The sequence below is a fragment of the Cyprinus carpio genome, chromosome B2, assembly GCF_018340385.1.
Source record: "Cyprinus carpio isolate SPL01 chromosome B2, ASM1834038v1, whole genome shotgun sequence".
NCBI classification, from domain to species: domain Eukaryota; kingdom Metazoa; phylum Chordata; class Actinopteri; order Cypriniformes; family Cyprinidae; genus Cyprinus; species Cyprinus carpio.
In genome coordinates this window covers 30,666,375-30,687,486 of record NC_056598.1, presented here as the reverse complement: position 1 = coordinate 30,687,486, position 21,112 = coordinate 30,666,375, and the positions used below count along the sequence as shown (strand labels likewise).

The window sequence follows — 21,112 nt, the reverse complement described above, 5'->3', positions numbered from 1 at the left end:
ATTGTGTAACATTTTAATTCGATCCGAAGACATTTTGAAACGAATCTGAATTTCTGCAATCACGATTCTAACGCTGAAATAGCGGTAAAGGTTTTGCGTAAAACAAAAAAACACACCGTATTCCATGGCTTCCTGTTGCCATTCTTTAAAAACCTGGGTAGGGTGTGCATGGAAGAGAGGTTTGGCTTTAGTGTTACCAGTGTTTTCATTGGCCACCGAATGTGTCAATCAAACGTTCCGGGACCCCTATTGGCCAGCTCGGTGGGTCTATCGCTCCATTTCGCACTGTTTCTCAGTCCATCTGTCTTTAACTGTGCGTCGTCGCATTCCGCGCGTTAGACTAGTACGGCGCAATTTACAGCAAAATCCTACTCATATTACGATAAAGTTAGATATACTGTTGCCCGCACTATTTCGCAGTTTATTCGTGTTAAGTGTATGGTAAATCTCAAAGTAATCGCGTCATAAACGCAGTCCTAGTTTTCTGGGCGTTTGAAATCCGACACCGCTATAACGTCTCCCCTCCGCGCGGAGGGATACACTGGTGGAGCTGACAATGTGGACGGTGCTAAAATGTCTCCTCGGAAGATGAGATGTTACATTTGTAGCGCTCAAAAGAATTAGAATAGAACTCTAGGCAGAGTTACATTTGAGTGCGGTTACATTGTAACAACTCTCGACGCGGACTGTTCGCGTTTCCCGGGAAACTGGACACGTTTTGCACCGTGAATTAGCGGGACCTGAGACGCGGAGGGGTGGGGGGGAAATTTTGTCCCCCAACTTTTCTGTTTTTCCTCTCGGGCTGAAGCGCGTTTCTCTCCCGCTGGATGCCGCGCGCGTGACGCGAGAAACGGTGAGTATTGACCGCGTTTATCGGGTTTTACACGCGAAACCGTGCACGTTTTTTGACTTTAACGCATCTGTTGTGATTAATGAACTTTTGTTGCACGGCAAATGTGTGTGAAGTGTTTTGTCTATGAGCTTCGGTGTGTGTGTGTGCGGGGTTCGAGTCCAGAGGAAACGGCTTCTTTGTTCAATAATTGGCAACAATGTCAAGTTTAAAACCCCCTGTATAGCTCCTTTTAACCACAGGAACTGCGTGTTTACAACTTTATAGAACATCTGCTGGCTCTTTCGCTTGTATATTTGCTGCAATTCGGGTATTTAAAGTTTTTGATGGTTATAACAGATTAAAGTTTGCACTTGGGTTAAACGAAGTCGTCTGCGAAGTACATTTGAAGCGTTTTTCATTTGTTGTGTTTGGAGTTTCCTGCTATTTTCAGTTCTTCTAATGCCCTGGTCTGCTTATTTGACTTTTCTTGGGGAAATAACTTTTCCTTTTTCCACTTTTGGGAATGGCTTTGCTATCTTTTCCGCTCTGGAAAACTAGTGGAGGTGTTTGCGCACTCTTATTATCTCTGTTCTCCCATATGGAGTGTTTCTTGTTGTTGTTCTTGTGTAGTTTTCAAACTTTGTGTCGAGGGCCGTGTATTTCTTTGTGTTGGAGAGGTTGGGGGTGGGGGGGTCTTGTTCACTATCTTGGGTGAACGTGGCCTAAAGTCTTCATGTGTTTCGGCCTGTTGCTGATCATGCTTGTGTTGAGTCCTATGGGTTATTTTCATTTTTTGGATGTTGGATCTATAATGCTGCAGTTGCACGTGTTGTAGAAGCTTGAAGCCAAGAAGTACTGTGGTAACTCCATGGTGCAGTGATATCACATGGAGCTTATATATGTGTGTGTGTATAAAAATACTGATACTTATATATATATATATATATATATATATATATATATATATATATATATATATATATATATATATATATATATGCTGAATGTTCATCATGTGGTGTTTACATTGTGTTCTTTAAAGGTATTGCATGTATTTTCATGCTACAAGTAAACAAATCAATAGAAATGTCATGACAAATATCCAAAATGACTCCAAATGATGGTCATACACTGGTGCCATGTAACAAATGTCAAAAACATCTATTCATGCTAAAAAAAACATTATTTTACCCACTGTGTTGAAATTTATAGCCTAAAATTCCATGGTAATTTCAAAAATGGTGTAGTACTTTGGGATTTTATGCCCGATGTTGTTTGCCCTCAAAACCATGGTATTTCCATTTCAGACGCTACTGTTCAAGCGTTTAGGTAAAATCAGTTATTTTTTTTTTAAAGGAATTAATACTTTTCATCAAGGATGCAGTGAAGACATTTATAATGTTACAAAATAGTCATCTTCTAATAAATACTGCTCTTTTGAACTTTCTGTACTGCTGTGAATCCTGAAAAATAAAATGTATCACAGTAATTACAAAAATATTGTGCAGCACAACTGTTGTCAACATTGATAATAATCAGAAATGTTTCTTGAATCATTAGAATGATTTCTGAAGATCATGTGACACTGAAGACTGGAGTAATGATGCTGAAAATTTAGCTGCACATCACAGAAATAAATTACATTTGAACATATTGAAATTGTTGTATTTCACAATTTTACTGATTTTACTATATTTTTGAACAAAGAAATGGAGCATTGGTTATACTTGGTGATTATAATCATAATGCATGCTCTCAACCATGGTATTTCCATTCTACATGCCCCAAGCACTTTTGGATATTCTTTTGTCAGTGTAAACTGTGCATCCCAAAAGTGAAAGTAAAGCCATCATTGTATTGGCCTCATTGCAGCATTTGTGATCTTTATTATTTCACAGTCATCTACCTGTTGATCATCATCAATGGAGGTGCTGATTATGAATCTAGTGAAGGTGTTATTGGAACAGTAATGATGATGACTTAAGTATTTTTGGATATGGCTTCTCACTTTTCTTGTGTCTGATGTTTAATGAGTTGCTTCACGAATTCAGGAAAAGTGTAAAATCGCAGTGCTTCATTTGCTCTGTTTGGTTCTGCGTGACGTGACATTTGGATTGAAAAGCATGTATTGCATAGAAATTAAAACAATGTTATATGTAAGAGCTTGCATTCCTATTATCTATAAAAAACATGTTCCATGTATAGACGTAATCTTGATATTTCACGCTGTGGAAATGTTGCACATGCATTGTTTGGTTCCAGGAATCATAGTTATTTCTTGTGCAGCTAACTAGTTCCCATACCTTAGGTGTGGGTAAGTGGGTGGTTTTTTCTCGAGCGCTGGACTGGAGACTCGCTGGTGGTCTCTTTTGGTGGTTAACCGAGTTCAGATGTGGTGCATTCTGGGAAAACACTCTTACAGCAGGTCTGTAATGTAGAGTAGTTCTTCAGATAGAAGCGGCAGGCGGATTATTTTGGATCATGTGCATTCATGTCAGATTTGATTACTAGACCCAGAGTTCATAGATGATCTGAAAGCATGTTTGTCCGTTATGCATCTCCTTCCCTGCAGGATCATAAACCTGTTTGAGCTGAGAGAGAGAAAGAGAGAGACGTCGAGTGAGAGAAGCAGATCAAGAACACACAGGATCAGGATGGCGACGGCGGGGACTGACATGGAGCTGAACGACCTGCTGGATTTCAGTGTTGTAAGTCAAAGAGACTCTTCTGCTGGTTTTAATAACAGATGTTTATGGATAGTTGACATGCAATAAACTGTTCTGTGTTGTGACTGTGTTGTATTGTAGTCATAACTAAAGGCCGTTGTTAGGCCACACGTTTTTATTATATTGTACCTTATTGCCTTTTTTACTTCATGATTTATATATAATTTATAGTTATAGACACAAAATAAAAACTATATATATATATATAAATAGAAAATGTATATAAAACATATGTATATATTAATGTTTTTGTGTGTGTGTTACTAAGATACTATTATAGTTTTTATTAATATTTTGAAAAGAGATTTTATACTTTTTTACTTTTAATTGTAGTTAAAGTTTGGGTAATTTTGATGTATTTTTTTGTCAATTTTAGTAGATTTTGTCTATATGGTCATTTATTATTTTTCCAGTTATACTAAATTAAAATGAGATGTTGCCTTGCATTTTTTGTTATATTTTATTTTATTCAGTTAACATTTTTGTTTCAAGTGTATTTTTTATGTTTTAGTTTTGAATAACCATAATACCCCCATTATAAACTTTCCTTAATTTGTTAATGTTTATTAATTGGTTTACTTAATAGATTTGGTATTAGCAGTTATAATGAAATTATAACAATAAAATTGTAAAATTATAAATTAAAAACTATTTAAATAAACAACAAATTGAATTTACACTTAATTTCAACCTGGAAAAAAAAATCATATAAAACATAAATATATAAATAAATAATGAAAAATTTAATTTAAAAATGTTATTTGTCAACTATTACTGATGCATAAGATCTGTAATGCACATATAATGTTGTTGTTTTTTAGTGTTTTGTTTTTTAACTATTTTTAACATTTTTAAATAGTGCTAAAAAGTCTCTTATGCTCACCTTATGCATTAGTTTGAGTAAAATCAGTAAAATTGTCAAATATTATAATATTTTTTTTTATTTTTTTTGAAGCAATGGTGTGTATTTTCTCTAATTTTTTCCTCTCTTTGGTAGATGTTTCCTCATCCAGTGTCAAACGGGAAGAACCGAGGCCCTACTTTACCCAGCAGTCAGTATGGTAGGCAATTTAAATTCGCTCACTTTCACTTTTATCACTACTCTGATTATAGAAACGAATGATTCAGGATACAGAGAAAGTGATATAATCTACAGATGGCATTCACGCTTTCGGGAAACGGCTTTTAATATGGTAAATCCCACATGTGGAGCTTTCTTTCGCGGCACACGTGTCGATGTCGTTAGAGTCCGAGTGTTTGCGAAGCCTGTTTGATCCTCGTCATTCTGCTCCGACCTGCTCTCGCTGTTTCATGTTCTCAGCTGTCGACCCTCCATCACGGGGGAGGAGGGGATGATGGGAAATAATAGTCGTCCTCTCACCCCTGCGAACAATGTCAACAAACATTAAAACAACACGCAAAACAGCCCCCCGCTAACCGCACCGTCTCACCCAAATGGAGTCTGTTTTTGTTAGAGACATTCAGAAAATCCATTCTTTTTGATTGAAATCAGAGGTTTTTGAGTGAATCTCACAGAACTCAATATGTTCAGGTGGCTTTTCACCATTTAACAAACTTTAATTCAGAGGGTGTGCCACCGAGATCTACTACTGATCACAGAACCGTGCTCCACTGAAAGATACACACGACAATCGCAGCTTCTGTCTTGTGTTTTTCATTTCGATTTATCGTGCAGCCCTATACAGTAGTCAGCATTTGAAGTGGATCACAAAAGTTAATCAAAGTGGTCCTAAGACAAGAACTTCAAGTGTGTATATAATTGTATATAATATATAATTTTTTTATTCATTTAAAACCTAAGCATTAGACCGTGATGCTATATTTTCCTTCTAGTGGTAAACTGTATAACATACAATTTGGCAATTTTTTAAAGAAAAAAATTTAAAGTAGGGCTTGATCAATTCGCTATATGGACAAGTGTCTGTAAATATTAAACTGCAAAACGTATTTTAATGTGATTATGAAAGTCTGCCAAAATAAAAGTTCAGTTTAACTTGAAGAATTTGTGACATTACTGTGAATTGTGAAATATTAGTGTTGTGCAGTAGAATATACACTTCAAAGTAGAAATGATAATATATAATAAAATTTAAACTATTTAAGGAGTATTGCACAATTTTTCTTCCGTGTCTTAATTTTAACAGTAAACCTCTATTCTACAGCACAACTGTCACCAAAAAAATAAAAAATACATTTTTTATGTTATCACGCCATTAAAGTTTAAAACATTAAAATGTTTTATGCCTTCATCACTGTTTTTCATAATAAATTTGTATTAAATAATAAATCCATAAAAATAAAAAAAGACAACACTTTCTGAAATTTTTTGGAAAATAAAACATTTCCTAGGGCCATATTGTTAATTTTATTTTTTTTATTATTATTACATTGTAAAAAAAAAAGTATCAAGTGATTAAACACGCTTTTTGATTACTGGTATTACAATTTCCAGAATCCATAAAAAAAAAAAAAAAAAAAAAAAAAAAACTACATTAATTAAAAATTAAATGAAATTTGGGAAAATATAAAACTGAATTTCATAGGGCCCTAAAAATTTAATTCTCTTTGAAACTTTTAATAGTTCTTAAACTGCATGCATTTTATGATTTCAATTAATTAGACATGCTTTTTGATCACTAAAATTTAATCAAACCATTAAATTAAAAAAGTTGGACAAAATAAAAATGGGAAAAACTTGAATTTGTGAAATAATAAAATGGATTTCGTAATGCCCTATCCTTGTCGGTGAAGGCCAGTGGTGTCCCATTCCAACGTTTTTCAGAATACCTTCTTTTGTGTGTTTCTGATGGAAGTAAGTCATACAGGTTTATAATGACATGAGTGTTCTGTCATCTTTTATTCGCTCTGAATTTTGTGTAAACTGTCTCTTTTAATCTAGTGTTTGAAATCAGATCTTCTAAGAGAGACGGTTAGTGTCTTTGTCCAAACGGCACAATCCTCCACACAGAGCACAAAAGTTCTTCATAACTCAATAGATGCCATGTGGGGAAGCGTATGGTTTCAGCACGACACTCCCATCGCACTGATTGAGAGAATGTGAGTGTTATGACTGAATCCAGCCGAGACGTATCTGCTCATCAAAGACTAAAACCACATGCTTTCTTTTAGGCTTTGAATAGCGAGTGAAACGTCCTGCCCAGTGTTTGCGCTTTGTAATTTATTAGACGTTCTGTGTTGATTTGAATGGGAGTATATTGTGTTTTATGACACAAAGATGCAGTGTGAAGTAGGATTTGCTCTGAAGTTTGAGGAGGCCGTTTGCGTGTGTCACCGGCCACAGTTTCATTTACTGAGCACCTGAAACTGAGAATAAGTGAGATATTTATAACAACAAAACTTGAGTTAAAAATACAGAGAAATGCAAAGAGTTTTCATGAGTATGAAAGAATCATCATCTTCCTGCTACAGCGACATTCAGTGCATCACTTCATGTATTTGCTCTGAAAGGACTTTAAATGTTTTCCTTTTGACTCATCATTGAGGACAAACAGCTGATTGAAAATGTTCAATGCAAGAAACACTATTGTGTTTACTGTAAAAAAGCAAAAGGGTTTCGCTTAATGAACACTTAGAGAATTTTATAGGAAATTTCAACTTGTCAACTTAACAGCTTATATCAACGTTCACTGCCATTCTGGATTTTATATCACTTATTGTAAATATTCAATAAACTGCCATTACTATATAACAAGACTGATATCATATGTGACCCTGGAGCACAAAACCAGTCTCAAGGGTCATCATTTGAAATATGAATAAATAATCAAAAAAATCAAAATATTGAGAAAATCATCTTTAAAGTTGTTCAAATGAAGTTCTTAGCAATGCATATTACTAATCAAAAATTAAGTTTTGATATATTTACGGTAGGAAATGTACAAAATATCTTCATGGAACATGATCTTTACTTAATATCCTAATGATTTTTTGCATAAAAGAGAAATGTATAATTGTGACCCATACAATGTATTTTTGTCTATTGCTATAAATATACTCCAGAGACTTAAGACTGCTTTTGTGCTCCAGGGACACAAATATTAAACATGCAGATTAAATTAAAATAACCAGAGATTTGCTCATGAGTGAGAACTAGTAATAATTCATGTTTTTTGGTCATGTTTTCACAATAGTAAATATTGGTTTATAGTCCAGGGATTCCTTAATATTTTTAGTCAGCTGAGCCATTTGACCTTAAATATTTACTTTAATATGTTTAACTCTATGTATTTGCTCTGAAAATATTTTTTTTTTTGTTTGGACTACCCGTTATTCCAATAATGATTGTAAATGTTCAATGCAAGAATCAAAATACTGTTAATGTTTCTTTTTTTTTTTTTTTTTTGCAAAGTCTTTGCTAAATGAACACTAAGAGAAATCTATAGGACATTTTAACTTGTCAAACTAACAGCTTACACTCATTGCACATACTGTAAATACTCAACATCCCTAAATAACAAGGCTGATATTATATACTTTACTAAGACTTTTGATATGCAGACTATATTAAAGTGACCTAAAATATGCTTATGAGTGAGCGCTAACCTTATATCATGTTTTTTGTCAAATTTTCACATTTTTGGACTTTTTTTTGCCTTGCATTAAGCACGCTTCAAAATATTTATGGTAAATATTGCACTTTTATGTCATTCTAGTCCAATTTGTCCTGAAATATACTTTAAAAAATAATAAAGTAAAGCAACCCTCTACATTGGGAGTAAATCACTCACACATGAAACTAAATCTTCTCTCTGGGCGACTGAAGGATGTCTAATATTAGCCAATGGCAAATAAATTCAGTGTGTGAGTTGGAGGCTAAGTATAAGTTTAGCACACATATATTTTCACTCAGCTTTTTAAGAACTGCCGGGTTCTACGATAATGGGCGGAGCTAATGCGCAAACGACAATCTCATTGGCTGGCGCTCACCTATCATCATCCCTGTTTTAAAAGTAAACAAAAAAATGTACTATCCAATGACGATTCAATTGCCAAGGTGTCCGTAAAGGGTTGTAAAGTTTATTTTTAATGCATTTGCTCTGAAATGGGTTAAGTTTTTTGACTCCTCACTTAGGCCACACAGCCATTTATTGCAATACCGATTGAAAATATTCAATGCAATCTTTTTTTAGTGCAATAAAGCACTATTGTAAAAATCAGTTTTTGCTAAATGAACTGAGAAATCTGTAGGACATTTTTAACTTGTAAATTTAACAGCTTATGTCAACATTCACTGTGTTTCTTGATTTTATGTCATGTAAATCATCTCACATATTGTAAACATTCGATATAGCACCCATCCCTAAATAACAAGACCGATATCATTTACTAAATAAAACTAAGCTGAGTTATGCGTGTGAGTCACACGGAGTGAGATGTAGTAATAAATGGTGTTTGTTTCAGAGGCTGTATATCTTGAACGCGATGTTTTGATGTGTTTGTGTATCTGGGACCCTTGTAGTCGTGACTCGTTCGGCTCGGCGTTTCTCTCCTCATAATTATAGCTCTGCTGTCTTTGTGTGAATGTATGTGTCCTGAGTCACTCTGAGCTCACCGCCTCGCTCACGATCCCCTCGGGACAGAAACTCTCTTCGAACGCCTGTGTTGCGTGTGTTTAGCGTGTCTATGCGGGCAGGTAGAGCTCAGGATGACACAACATGACCGTGAATCATCTGCTCATAAATCAAGAGCTACAACCTGCCATTAATGTCTAGATTTCTTTAATACAAAATGTACCCGTATAAGTTGTTTTTGTTTTTTAATTAAAGGTCAAAGGGTTTGAAAGCCGTTTTACATGCTGTAAAAATGCTTACGGTTGATATTGCCGTCTAAGTCAATCTAGTCCAAGGTTTCTGAAATGTTTTTGTCGGCTGAACCCATTGACCTAAAATATTACTTGAAGTTCCTTGAAAAGTATTTACTTGAAATGTTTACTTGTCGATTTTCAATAGTTCACGATTATCTGATATTGGTTAATGGTCACATGACATCCAGATAAACTAAATCATTCACTGTTTTAATATGTAATAAGATATTTTTTAGTAATTTATTATTTAATTTTACAATTTTGTGATGTAATCAACTCAAAATGCCGGTCTACACTTGCTTGTAGAAATTTAGATTGTGAAATGCATTTAAAAATCTGTTTTTCTTTTAAAAGTGTTTTAATATTTCTAGATCTTTTTTTAAATGAAGTAAATTATATTCATTAAAAAGAATGCCTAATCAGTTGAATTCCTAAAACTTAACAATTCATAAAACTTTAATTTACTATAAATAAATGTATTATTTTTTTCAGTAACCGTGCCAGTACCAGTGTTAATTATACTGTTAATTATCATCATTTTAATTTAATATAATCTTATTTCAAGAAATCAGTTGAATTCATAACTTTACCAATTTAGTAATTTATTTTATCTAATTAGAGTTCCTATGATTAGTTGTCTGTTTTAAGTTTAATGTTAATTATTTCAATTTAATTTTCATAATTTAATTTGACTTATTTAATACAAATATAATTATCATTATATTAAAAAAGAGAAAAATGCATTAATTTAATTACCACTATTTATATATATATATATATATATATCTATATATATATATATATATATATATATATATATATAAAATTTATTTATTTATTTGGATGATTTTTGCATTACTTGTCTTAATTTTCAAAACAGGTCTTGCTTTTTACAGTATTTTTTTTATTTTTTATTAATTTAAACATTTTGAGTTCACTTGGGTACGGTGACCATTTGGTTAAAATAATGATTTCTCTGATTAAAAGTGATCACCTGTTTCACATCATTTCTCAAACCCTGCTTTTCCTTCTCTAACGAGTGAACATCATGCATCTGACCTCCTTCAGGAGTGTTTTAATAAACCGAGTAAGCAGAGCTGGAACTAAGACAAATATAACTCAACATAATTCCTAAACTTTGATCTGATTTGTCTGATAGCTTTTTTTTTTCTTTCTGAAATCGTGCACGTCGGCCGGCTCTACCTGTTTGCGGTGTACATAAAGCGTGGTTGTGTTTCGGAGAGGTCGCTGGCCTCTGTGGATCAGCTGGAGTCATTAGACGCCCAAACACGCAGCAGACGCTTTTTATTGGGCCCACGGAGCAAAGTTTTGTTTATTCAGGTGCGGAGGGGAATGTCTCATAACTCCAGCCATCCGCTTTTAATGTAAAGAGTTTTTATGGCTGTCTGGAGAGGAAAAGAGTCTTTTTCTGAATGAATTTCTCACTTTTCCACCCACTAATCAGTTCTGTTAATTGAAGTGAATATTCAGTGCGCTTATGAATATGGATCACCTCTATTTTTGAGTGTTTTTTCATACTGTGCTGATATGTCATCACCCTCCTGTTGTTTCTCACGCTGTATTTCACAGTATTAGCTGTCTTTCATCTCTGTCTTTCTCTCCCACCCACCACGGATCGCTGTAAATACCAATCTCACTTCCCTTTACCTCAACTCTCATGATCAGGATCAAAACTGACCAAACTTGCTGGTATTAATATACATTCTTGCTCTCATTGTGAATTATTAATCTGTTTATGTTATTAAGTCTTCAAAATGTTATTGTTAGGCTGCTTAACATTACCCACAATTAGTGAGCTGCCTTGCCTTTAATTGCCTACATAGGCAGCATCCTATCTAGGGATGCTCAGTATACTTGTTTAAACTATTTTGTAGAATATTGGTATATGATATATATTATAATATTGATATTTAACTGCCTGTTTTATATTTTGGTTAAGTGATCACTTGATCACACTTACCAATAATCTGATCATTTAATGCACTTAATCTTTATTTTTATTGCATATCAGATAATATTGCATATATAAGCTAATATTGATATTTAACTGCCTATTTTTATATTTGAATTAACCATCAAGCATTCACTTAAAGTAAATCTAATTTAATAACATCATTTAATATATATTTTTTTGCATTATATCAATTCATATTGTGTATATATATATATTAGCCAATATTGATATTGAACTGCCAGTTTTTACCATTTGATGAACTTTAAAGGAATTGTTGATGACGTTAAGGTAATTAATAATTTAACACTTTTTGGAACAATATTAGCCAATATTAATGTTGTACTGCCTATTTTAATATTTTGGGTACCTTAACCGAAGTCAAGTGTTCGATCACTTTAGGTTAATCTAATAATTTAATAATGCATTTTATTTTATTTTATTTTATTTTTGCATATTGGTTAAAATTAGTGCTGTCAAATTATTAATCATGATTAATCGCATCCAAAATAATTTTTTGTTTACATAATATATGTGTGTGTGTACCCTGTATATTTATTATGTATATATAAATACACGCTTATACAGTATATATTTTGAAAATATTTAAATGTATATATTTATATTATATATAAATATTTAATATACAAATATAAAATATTTTTCTTAAATATAAAATAACTAAAAAATATATATAAATTTTGTAGCATATCAGTTACTATTGGATTATAAGCTAATATTGATATTTAAATCCTTATTTGTGCATTTTGATTCTGTTCATACTTCACACTAATTCATACTTTTGCTGTGTATTTTGTACCCTTTATGAATATTCTTTAAAACTACTTCATTTTGACTGTAATATATGAATGTATATATTTTTTCCACGAGCTCAATTCTGTGGATGGCGTCTCAGTAGGAGTCTCGCTCAGTTTCGAGCTGAACCTAGCCGTCCACAGGAAGTCCAGTCATTGTTAAAAGCGCCGTTCGTAATGAATTTCCGTGCTCATTGTGTGCAGTGAGCAGCTCGTCTCGGCAGAGCTTGAATAATTCTTCCTGTTTTGCTGGTTCTGCTCCGTCGGTGGAGTGTGCACTCGTCCCTTGCAGTTTTATTTAATTTGCTGACACAAGCCTGCGACCCCCCCCCCCCCCCCCCCCACACACACACACACACATCCACGGATCACGTTTATCACACCAATGGCTCTCGAGTCGTAATTCACTCGTCCGCTGTACTTCTGTTCCGCTCCGTCGCCGGCGCTGTCATGATCGCCCCCCCTTCCCCCTTTTTAATTAGACAACAAAACAAAACTTATGAATATGCATAAGCGGAGACCTCATTAATATGCACAATTATGCAAATCAGCGCACAATTAAGCTGCTTCTCTCCAGAGCATTAAGGGGGAGACGGTTTTCGGGAAATTTCTGCACCGTCGATCTTTAAAATTCTTCCGTTCTGCGTCTTTCCAGCCTTTGTGATTTCGGTCGCTGGCATTTGTGGTCTTAAACCTTCGAGGTTTGCTTGACGACACATCAGCTGGTAAAGATGGCAGATACAGAGACGCGAAGCAAAATGCGGTTTCCACCATCGTGCTTCAGTCGGGTCGTTACCTGACCTGATCGTGCTGATAACGCAGACACTGAATATAAGAACGATTTAACAAACAAAATCTGTTGTGTCTGGACAGCCTCGTGTTAAAGAGGCTTAAGAAGCTCGTCTCGTCAACCTGAAATCAGCCTAAGTATACAGGGCTCCGTTAAGACCTATTAGTTTACTAGTCGTGCACGCACACCACTCACGAGTCAGTTTTTAGTTTTGCACAAACATGTTTAATTTTCTGTGGCATGTTTTCAAATATAAAATATATTTATTTTTATTTATTTACATTTATTGTCTTTTCTGCAGTGCATTTGTATTGTTTGTTGTATATGCTATACTTAGTTGGAAATCAAGTAGATGCATTTTAAAAATACACTACCGTTTTTTTTTTTTTTTAAATAATAAGGAAATTATTACATTTATTCATCAAGGCTGCATTGAATTTAACAGAAGTGACAGTAAATGCATTTATGTGGCACAAGATTTCTAGTTCAGATAAATGCTGCTCTTTTGAACTTTCTATTCATCTGTGAATCCTGAAAAATAAAATGCGTCACAGTTTCCACAAAAACATGAACGGTTTTCAACATTGATAATAATCAGAAATGTTTCTTGAGCTGCAAATCATCATATTAGAATGATTTCTGAAGATCATGTGACACTGAAGACTGCAGTAATGATGCTGAAAATACAGCTGCACATCACAGAAATAAATTACAGTTCACAATATAATCACATAAAAAAACAGTTGTTTTGAATGGTAATAATATTTTAGAATTTTACTGTATTTCTGAACAAACAAATGCAGCCTTTGAGACTCAAAAACATTAAAAATCTTTGTTTCTGAACATTAGTGTATATAAAACAGTATACATTATAATGTCAGATTCATAATTTCCAACTTTTCTAAATCAGTGCATGTCTAGTTGTAAGTATTGATAATGTTTGCTTGTTTTTTTCAGGTTTAGATGAAAGAAGTGGCTCCGGCTCTTGGGCTTCAGGAGAAGCGAACGGTCCCGCGTTCGGCGCACGGGTACGAAAACACACACTTGTACTTTCACTCCGTCATAATCGCACGCAGACTCTAATGAAATACAGAAATGAGTGAAGCTGGAGGACAGATCGTCTCCGGTGTGTGTTCATGCTTTGCTGTTCCCATCACACCTTAATCCCTAAAGGAAACAAACCTGACAGCAGCAGATATCTAGTCCACTTCAGGATGTCTCGTGTTGTGACTTGTGATGGTTAGTTTAAAGCAGAGCGGCGTGTAGCTGTAGATGGGAAGGTCAGCACACGTGTGTTTGTAGGTCAGTCGGTAAGTGGCTGAGATTAGCCGGCCGTTGTTAGCGATGCTCGTGTTTACCTGCCGTGTCTAGCGCTGATCTCTCACCTGTCAGAGTTCATTAATGTTAGACGCATCACGTGTGTGAACGATGTGTGTCCTATTCTCTCCGTGACCTATTTTGCTCATAAACGAGAAGGATGTAATTTCAGTCAACATTAAAATTCACTTTTACATGTAGTTTAACACAAATCTGTCCACCCGCTATTTTTTTAAACTCTATAAATCATGATCAGTGTTCCAGAGCTTACTGATCACAGAATCTGTAAAGTGTGACATCACACTTTACAAGCCCCGCCCACGACAGTTGATTGACAGCCATGTTAGCCGTGACCACGCCCTAAATGAGACGCACACACACTATCTGCCATGTTTATCTTCACGCCAGAGCATTTAAAAGCAGCATCCAAGTAAGAAATGTCGTCTTATTAGAGCTATAGAAGTTGTTCAGTCCGGAGCCGTGAGAGATTTTCTGCTTTTATTTTATTGTTTGGTTCATATTTACAGCGTAGACCCAAACAGTACTGTATATTATGCTGCTGTCACTTAATACACCGATCTAATATAGACATTCGATTTCTTTGCCAGCTGTTTAACTTCACAAACATAACCGACTGTGTTTTTGTAACTTAAGCGTGTTTTTAATATAAACTCTCTGTTGGATGTATGTGTCCAGAAAAACATGAATATCAGAAATTTAAACTGATATGGCTTTAAAACGTATGATTTTAGCGCGATATACATGATAATCAAAACCAAACAGATGTTTTTTACTAGCATAACATGTATTTTAAGTAAAAAAAAAAGTTAATTATGAAAAATAAATAAATACCTATATTTTAAGATAAATATATAGCTGTATATAATCTACTCAATATAAAAATTATATTAAGTTTGAGCAATTGTAAATATATTCTAATAATTTTTTTTTTACATTTAAATATTTACAATAAAATGTAAATAGTTTAATAGATAAATAATACAAATAGCTTTTAAATTAAAAGTAAAATACCTTTTTAATTTATAAAAAACTTTTTAATTTGTTTACATTTTTATTTTTATAACATTTTTATTTTTTTTCATGTAAATGTACATAAAATTATATTATAAATTGAATTAAAATACTTTTACTCCCAGTAAATGTTGTGAGTGGACTGAAGGGGAATTTTAAGTTCAGAATATGTTAACTTTCTTGAATGTTGATATTTCGTGATGTAATTACTTCTCCGCTGATTGTGTCTTTTGTAATGTATTATTGTGTGTTTGTGTGTTAGCTGTATGGAGACGGTCCTCAGAGTCACTACCCTGAACACGACGGCATGTACAACTTAGAGATCGACGGTGAGTTCATGCACAACCTGGAGTTCAGAACATATACCAGCAAAATTTCACATCACTTTTAATACCAGCTTCTTTAATTTAGGCTATTAGGAGGTGGGTTTTTATAATCATAGATCATGTTTTCATAGATGAGGTGTGATTGTTTGCTAGTGATGCACTATACATCACATCTGACCTCATTTCCGCTGCAGATCATCAGCGTCTGAAGTTTAGCCACACATGAGCACACAAACCCGTGCATTGCCTGCTGTCCTGAGCAGGCTAAGGTCACGCTGGGATTCGGAGGGGGGTTAATCCACGCGCTGGGCTTTACAGCCGGGTGGGGGTTGCTTCTGAACTAATTACCACTTAGGCATTTATAATGGAGCGATTTGTTGTTTGTGGCCAGTCTTAAAGCCATAAATGCTGCACCTCAGCCAGTCGAGGTCACACGCAGACAGATGGAGTCCAGCAACCCTTCAGCCCAACACTATCAGTCAATGAATAAATCACAAACCACACCCCCTCCAACCCAACACGCTCATTCATATTTAATGTAGCGTTCGTTTACTAGTACCTCAGGTATACTGCTATATAAATATATAGCTATATGTGTATATATATATTTTTTTACTTTTTACTTTTTTATATATAAACACAAAATATTAACAAAAATGTATGTCAATGATACTAAAGTAACACTGATATTATAAATACTGTGTGTGTGTGTGTATATATGTATATATAAATATAGTTATAATATTAAATTAAATATATTGATGAATATAACTAAAATTGTGTGTGTGTGTGTATATGTGTGTGTGTGTTATTTTAGTAGCATTGAAATAGTTATATAGTTTAATATAGTAATATAGTTTTGTTATTATTTTATTAATATTTGTAATTTTAGATGAAGTTTTGGGACTTGTGTGTTGTCCTTTTTTGTTTTATTTTATTATTATTATTTATATTTTTTACACATGTCTATCATGTCAGTTATCATTTATCATTTGTATGTAATTTTGGTTTTAATTATTTTAGTGCTTCAGGTTAAACTAAATGAAATATGAGAATGTTGCATTGGCACCTAGCTGAAATAAATATTTTAGTATTTTTTTAATGTATTTTTTAATGGTTTTTTAATTGTAATAACCCTGAAGTGTGTGTTATTTATTTATTCATTAATTTATGTATATTAGTGTATATATTTTTTAATTTTTCAAATTTAATTGAATTAAAATATAGAATTAATTCCAGTAAATCCTGTGGCTGGACTGGAGAAAGTTTAATGCATTAATTTGTGGTGATGTTACTTTAGTTTTATAGCTCTGAACTGAACTAACTTTAACTTTCAATCATTTGCAGATGTATAAAATCTATTCCTACATATTCTCAAAAATATCATATCATGTTTTGCTCAGATATGAGCCACATTACGGACGTTTAATGAGTTGCAAATGCAAAAGTTCATGTTGACATGTTCAGTGCATTTCCAGATTTCTCAGCAGCACAAAACTGTAAAGAACAACAGAAATTGAACTGTTTTGGCTCAATATAAGAGTTTCTGGTGTTTCTTTTGCAGGGAAATCTGAAAGAGGATACCCCGTTACTCAGGTAATGAACAGTTTTTAAGCAGTTGAGCAGTTGTGGGTTTCATTCTGTCTACTGAACTCAGTTTGTTTTGTATAGCCACAGCTCTTGCCCGCTGATATTAGCGATGGTCTTTCTCCTCCGGGAATGAAAGTCTCCTCTCAGTTCTACAGTCTTCACCGCCGGAGGGTCGCCGACTCCAGCTTAGGTGAGCTCATACTTCTATACCTGCTGGTGATTTGTCTGTTGTAGCAATATTTGTAGAATGACCACCATGTGGTCTGTATAACTGTATAAAACAGATCTCCTAGCTCACTGATGTGCAGTGATTTACAGGCTTCTGCAAAATAAACCCTTGTTTTTTGTATATTGACGTTGGATTTTATTCACCTGAAGACTTGAAAGCTGTTTGTGTAATAAATCATTCTGGAGTGAGTGAAATAATTTTGTTGTTAAATTCATCTGCATAGGATTTTTCTCTTTTTTAATTTTATTTTTTAAGGCAGAAATAAAGACTTTTTTTTTATTTTGAAATCATTTTTAGGACTGATCGACTTGAGGATTTTTATTTTGTATTTTTTTTACCAATTCAGTGTGGAAAAAAAGAATAAATTCTATTTTCAGTTTTCCATAATTGTTTATTTATTTATTTTTTTAGTAATTCTCTTGTCTTTGTCATTTTTCTTAGTTTTTTTTTTTTTGTTTTTAGTTTGGATTTTATTAGTTTGTTTAATTAAATTTTTATTGGTACTTTAAATGAAACTTTTAATTTTGAAGTTTTTGTAGTTGTGAATTTGTTTTAATACTTAAACTAAATTAAAATAAAATGTTGCAGAAGTAAAATAAGTTATTAATATATATTTTTTTTATTTAAATTATATTTTTAATTATTTTATTTTAATTGCAAATTAGTATGCATTTTAAATAAAATGGGAATTGTTAAAATTTGTACTGTAAAATTTAAAAATTCTAAATAAAAATTACAATACTAATATTTTCAAATGATATACCATTGAGCTTTTATTTTGATGGTTTATTAAAATTATGCTCTGTTTGTTTTCAGAGTGAAACGAGGTGCTCTTTCAGCATTTCAACTGATTTGATTCAGAGAAAATTAATGCGTCATGAGCTAAAACGTGTAACGTTTCTCTCTCTAGCACATTTATTAAATTATTAAATGTTAAACTGTGCACTAAGCCTTATCGCAATATCGATTATCTCTCAATAGAGCGTGCACCTCTAGTGATCAGCGTTGTGTGTCGTATCGTTTCAAGGGTTTATTTTGTGCCATTTCCCCTCATGCATGATGGTTTGTGGGCTCGTGCAGTGACGAGTCGCTCATGAAAATGAGTGTGGTTTTTGAAAAGCATGAGGTGTCTTCGTTTGCATCACATCGACCCATCACCTCAAGTGTAAATCAGCTTTGTGGTCTGGACGGCTCACTAATAATGCTTTCGTTTCAGATCCACTGCCCAAGAAGATCCGGAAGGTTCCTTCTGGCCTGCCGTCGTCGGTGTCTTCGGTGAGTGTTGATGTGCCCTCATTAGTGTCTGAGCCCAGATTATCACACCACGTGTAGTCAGTCTGACCCAAAACCCACACACACACACACTTCCTGTCGGGCTCATGTCACATACTACATGCATACTGTGAACTACCTGTAGTGTGCATATATTCTCTTTGCCTTTCATGGGTGCGTTTGCTGTGTATGCAGCCGTGCATTCATGCTCAAAACACCCTCCCTTGCAAATCTCTGCATGGACAAAGCGCTCCTCTGCTAATACTCACGAGGCCTTGGAGGGCTGCCGTGGGCAATGGTGCATGTTCTACTTCCTGTGTCTTTTCCTGTTTGAGGCAGGGCTGCTGAAATCCAACCCATTCATTCCTCCTCATTTCAATGCAGAGCAAAATGACAGATGTACTGCATTACTCTTAATGAGAACCAACTCTAACCACTTCCAGTAACCATACAGTGAGTTTATAACGCTCGAGTCTTCGTAGGCCACATTCCCACAGTTTTTGATCAATGCAATATGATTTAAAATATAATATAATTATAGATCATACAGTATGAGGGTGAGTACATGGCGATTTAGCTTCAAATGTCTGAATTTCACAGTTTATATTTGTTGTTTTCGAATAATTTTGTGAGTGAGTTCAGTGAATATTGTCAAAATATTTATGAATAATGCTATGTGTTATTGAAAATAAGTCGTGGTGAGTCAAAACTGCACTGTTGAGGAAAAAAGCAGATAAGTCACACTTTATCATTACAATGTCACAATTATTATTATATTTCTAAAGAGAATTCTATAAGGCAATTAATATCAAGTGTGTAAAACATGCGCAAACTGCACACATTTTGATTTGATCCACACACTGGTAGTTTTAGTTTCACTTTAAATAAACTTGTTATTGCTTGGCGTTTTATTATTATTATTATTATTTATTTTTTTTAAAATAATAAATACCACCATAATTAGTTTGTTTTCTTTATTTGTTTTTCAACCTGTTCTGAATAATGTTTAATTTAAAGTATTCGTTCTGCAGTGAGAGAAACTAAAATACATGTTTATAGTGTTTATAATAACATTTCATTTTATTTGCTGATATTTTAAATTTTTGTTGTAACAAAACGTGACTTATCTGTGTGTTTTTTTTTTTTAATTATTTTCAGTAAAATACAGTAATTATGAGATGTGCACGCAATAGATATTATATGAAGGTTTGACACAATATTTACTTAATTTATTCCTGAAATATTTGAAAAGAGCAAATTTACACTGAAATGTAGACATTTTAAAGCAAAATTGTCTTGTACAATTTTAGTATATATTTTAGAGATATTATAGTTTAGTTAATATTTTAAATCTGTAATTTTGTTTTCATTTTAATGCATTAAATATTTAGTATTTTTGTTTGTTTTTAGTAGTATATATATATTTAAGTTTTAGGTGTTTTAGTGCATCAAGCTAATATATTTTGTTGTACATTTTTTAATATTTCATTTCAGTTAATGTCTATTTTATTTTAAGTAACTTTAAGTGTTTTTTTTTTTTCGTCTTTCTGTGGAAATGTAGCTTGTGATCTGCTCTGTTCATTACAGTAAAATCGTCCCGGTGAGCAGAAGCTGTCAAGACGTTTATGTTTTCAAGTGTTGAGCCAAGGGTAACTTGGAAGTTATGCAGAATATCTTTGTTTATGTTCCATGGAAGAAAGAAAGTCATTTGGGTTTGGAACGACATGGCGATGGTGAATAAATGATGAGAGAATTTTCTTTTTGAGTGAACTATCCCTTTAATCTGTCCGATCATCTCAAATACCCAAATTATGCTTATGTAATATATACATATATACACACACACAAAGAAGAAAATGGGTTTTCAAGCATCAAACAATAAAAGTTTAATACAGCTTTAAGTTAAGTCCCCCCCCCATGCATTAAAATGTTTAATTTTATTATATTTTTCTGAGCAAAAAATAATGACTTTCATACTTTTTTACCCTGATTTACAGACGACACGCACTAAAATGTCTTTCAATTTAACAATAATGCATAATGCAAAAAAATCGATATATTAATTGTATTTTTTGAAATTTTTTTATAGTTTTATTATTTTATTATTTTAGTATTTTATTTAAAAATTGAAAAATCCCATATAATTGTGATTGCTGTTTTCATTATTGTAATTGTAAGTATACAGGTACATTTTTGTATGTTGGCTGTTTTAATTAAACAATATATTAAAAATGATATTGTAATCATAATACAGTTTATTTTGCCATTTAATATAGCCATTAGTGCTGATATGATGTAAAATCATAAATATATATCTTAAATCGTTATCAATCTTTGCCACTCTCCTTCAAACCACTAGGTTTTAC

At 33.3% G+C, this 21,112-nt stretch overlaps 1 protein-coding gene across 3 annotated transcripts in view; it reads left to right on the top strand.

Moving 5' to 3' along the window:
- The first annotated feature begins 310 nt into the window (after positions 1–310).
- Positions 311–21,112, top strand: part of LOC109089308 (transcription factor E2-alpha-like) — a 40,531-nt gene continuing 19,729 nt past the window's right edge. For 2 of the 3 annotated variants that reach the window (XM_042719116.1, XM_042719115.1), the window contains exons 1-8: positions 311–853; positions 3,405–3,540; positions 4,556–4,619; positions 13,938–14,008; positions 15,592–15,658; positions 17,220–17,251; positions 17,327–17,435; positions 18,691–18,749. In XM_042719116.1, the coding sequence (XP_042575050.1) occupies positions 3,487–3,540; positions 4,556–4,619; positions 13,938–14,008; positions 15,592–15,658; positions 17,220–17,251; positions 17,327–17,435; positions 18,691–18,749 (456 nt within the window). In that variant the 5' untranslated portion in view covers positions 311–853; positions 3,405–3,486. The remainder of the gene's footprint in view (positions 854–3,404; positions 3,541–4,555; positions 4,620–13,937; positions 14,009–15,591; positions 15,659–17,219; positions 17,252–17,326; positions 17,436–18,690; positions 18,750–21,112) is intronic. The other variant, XR_006154068.1, reaches the window with a different exon arrangement.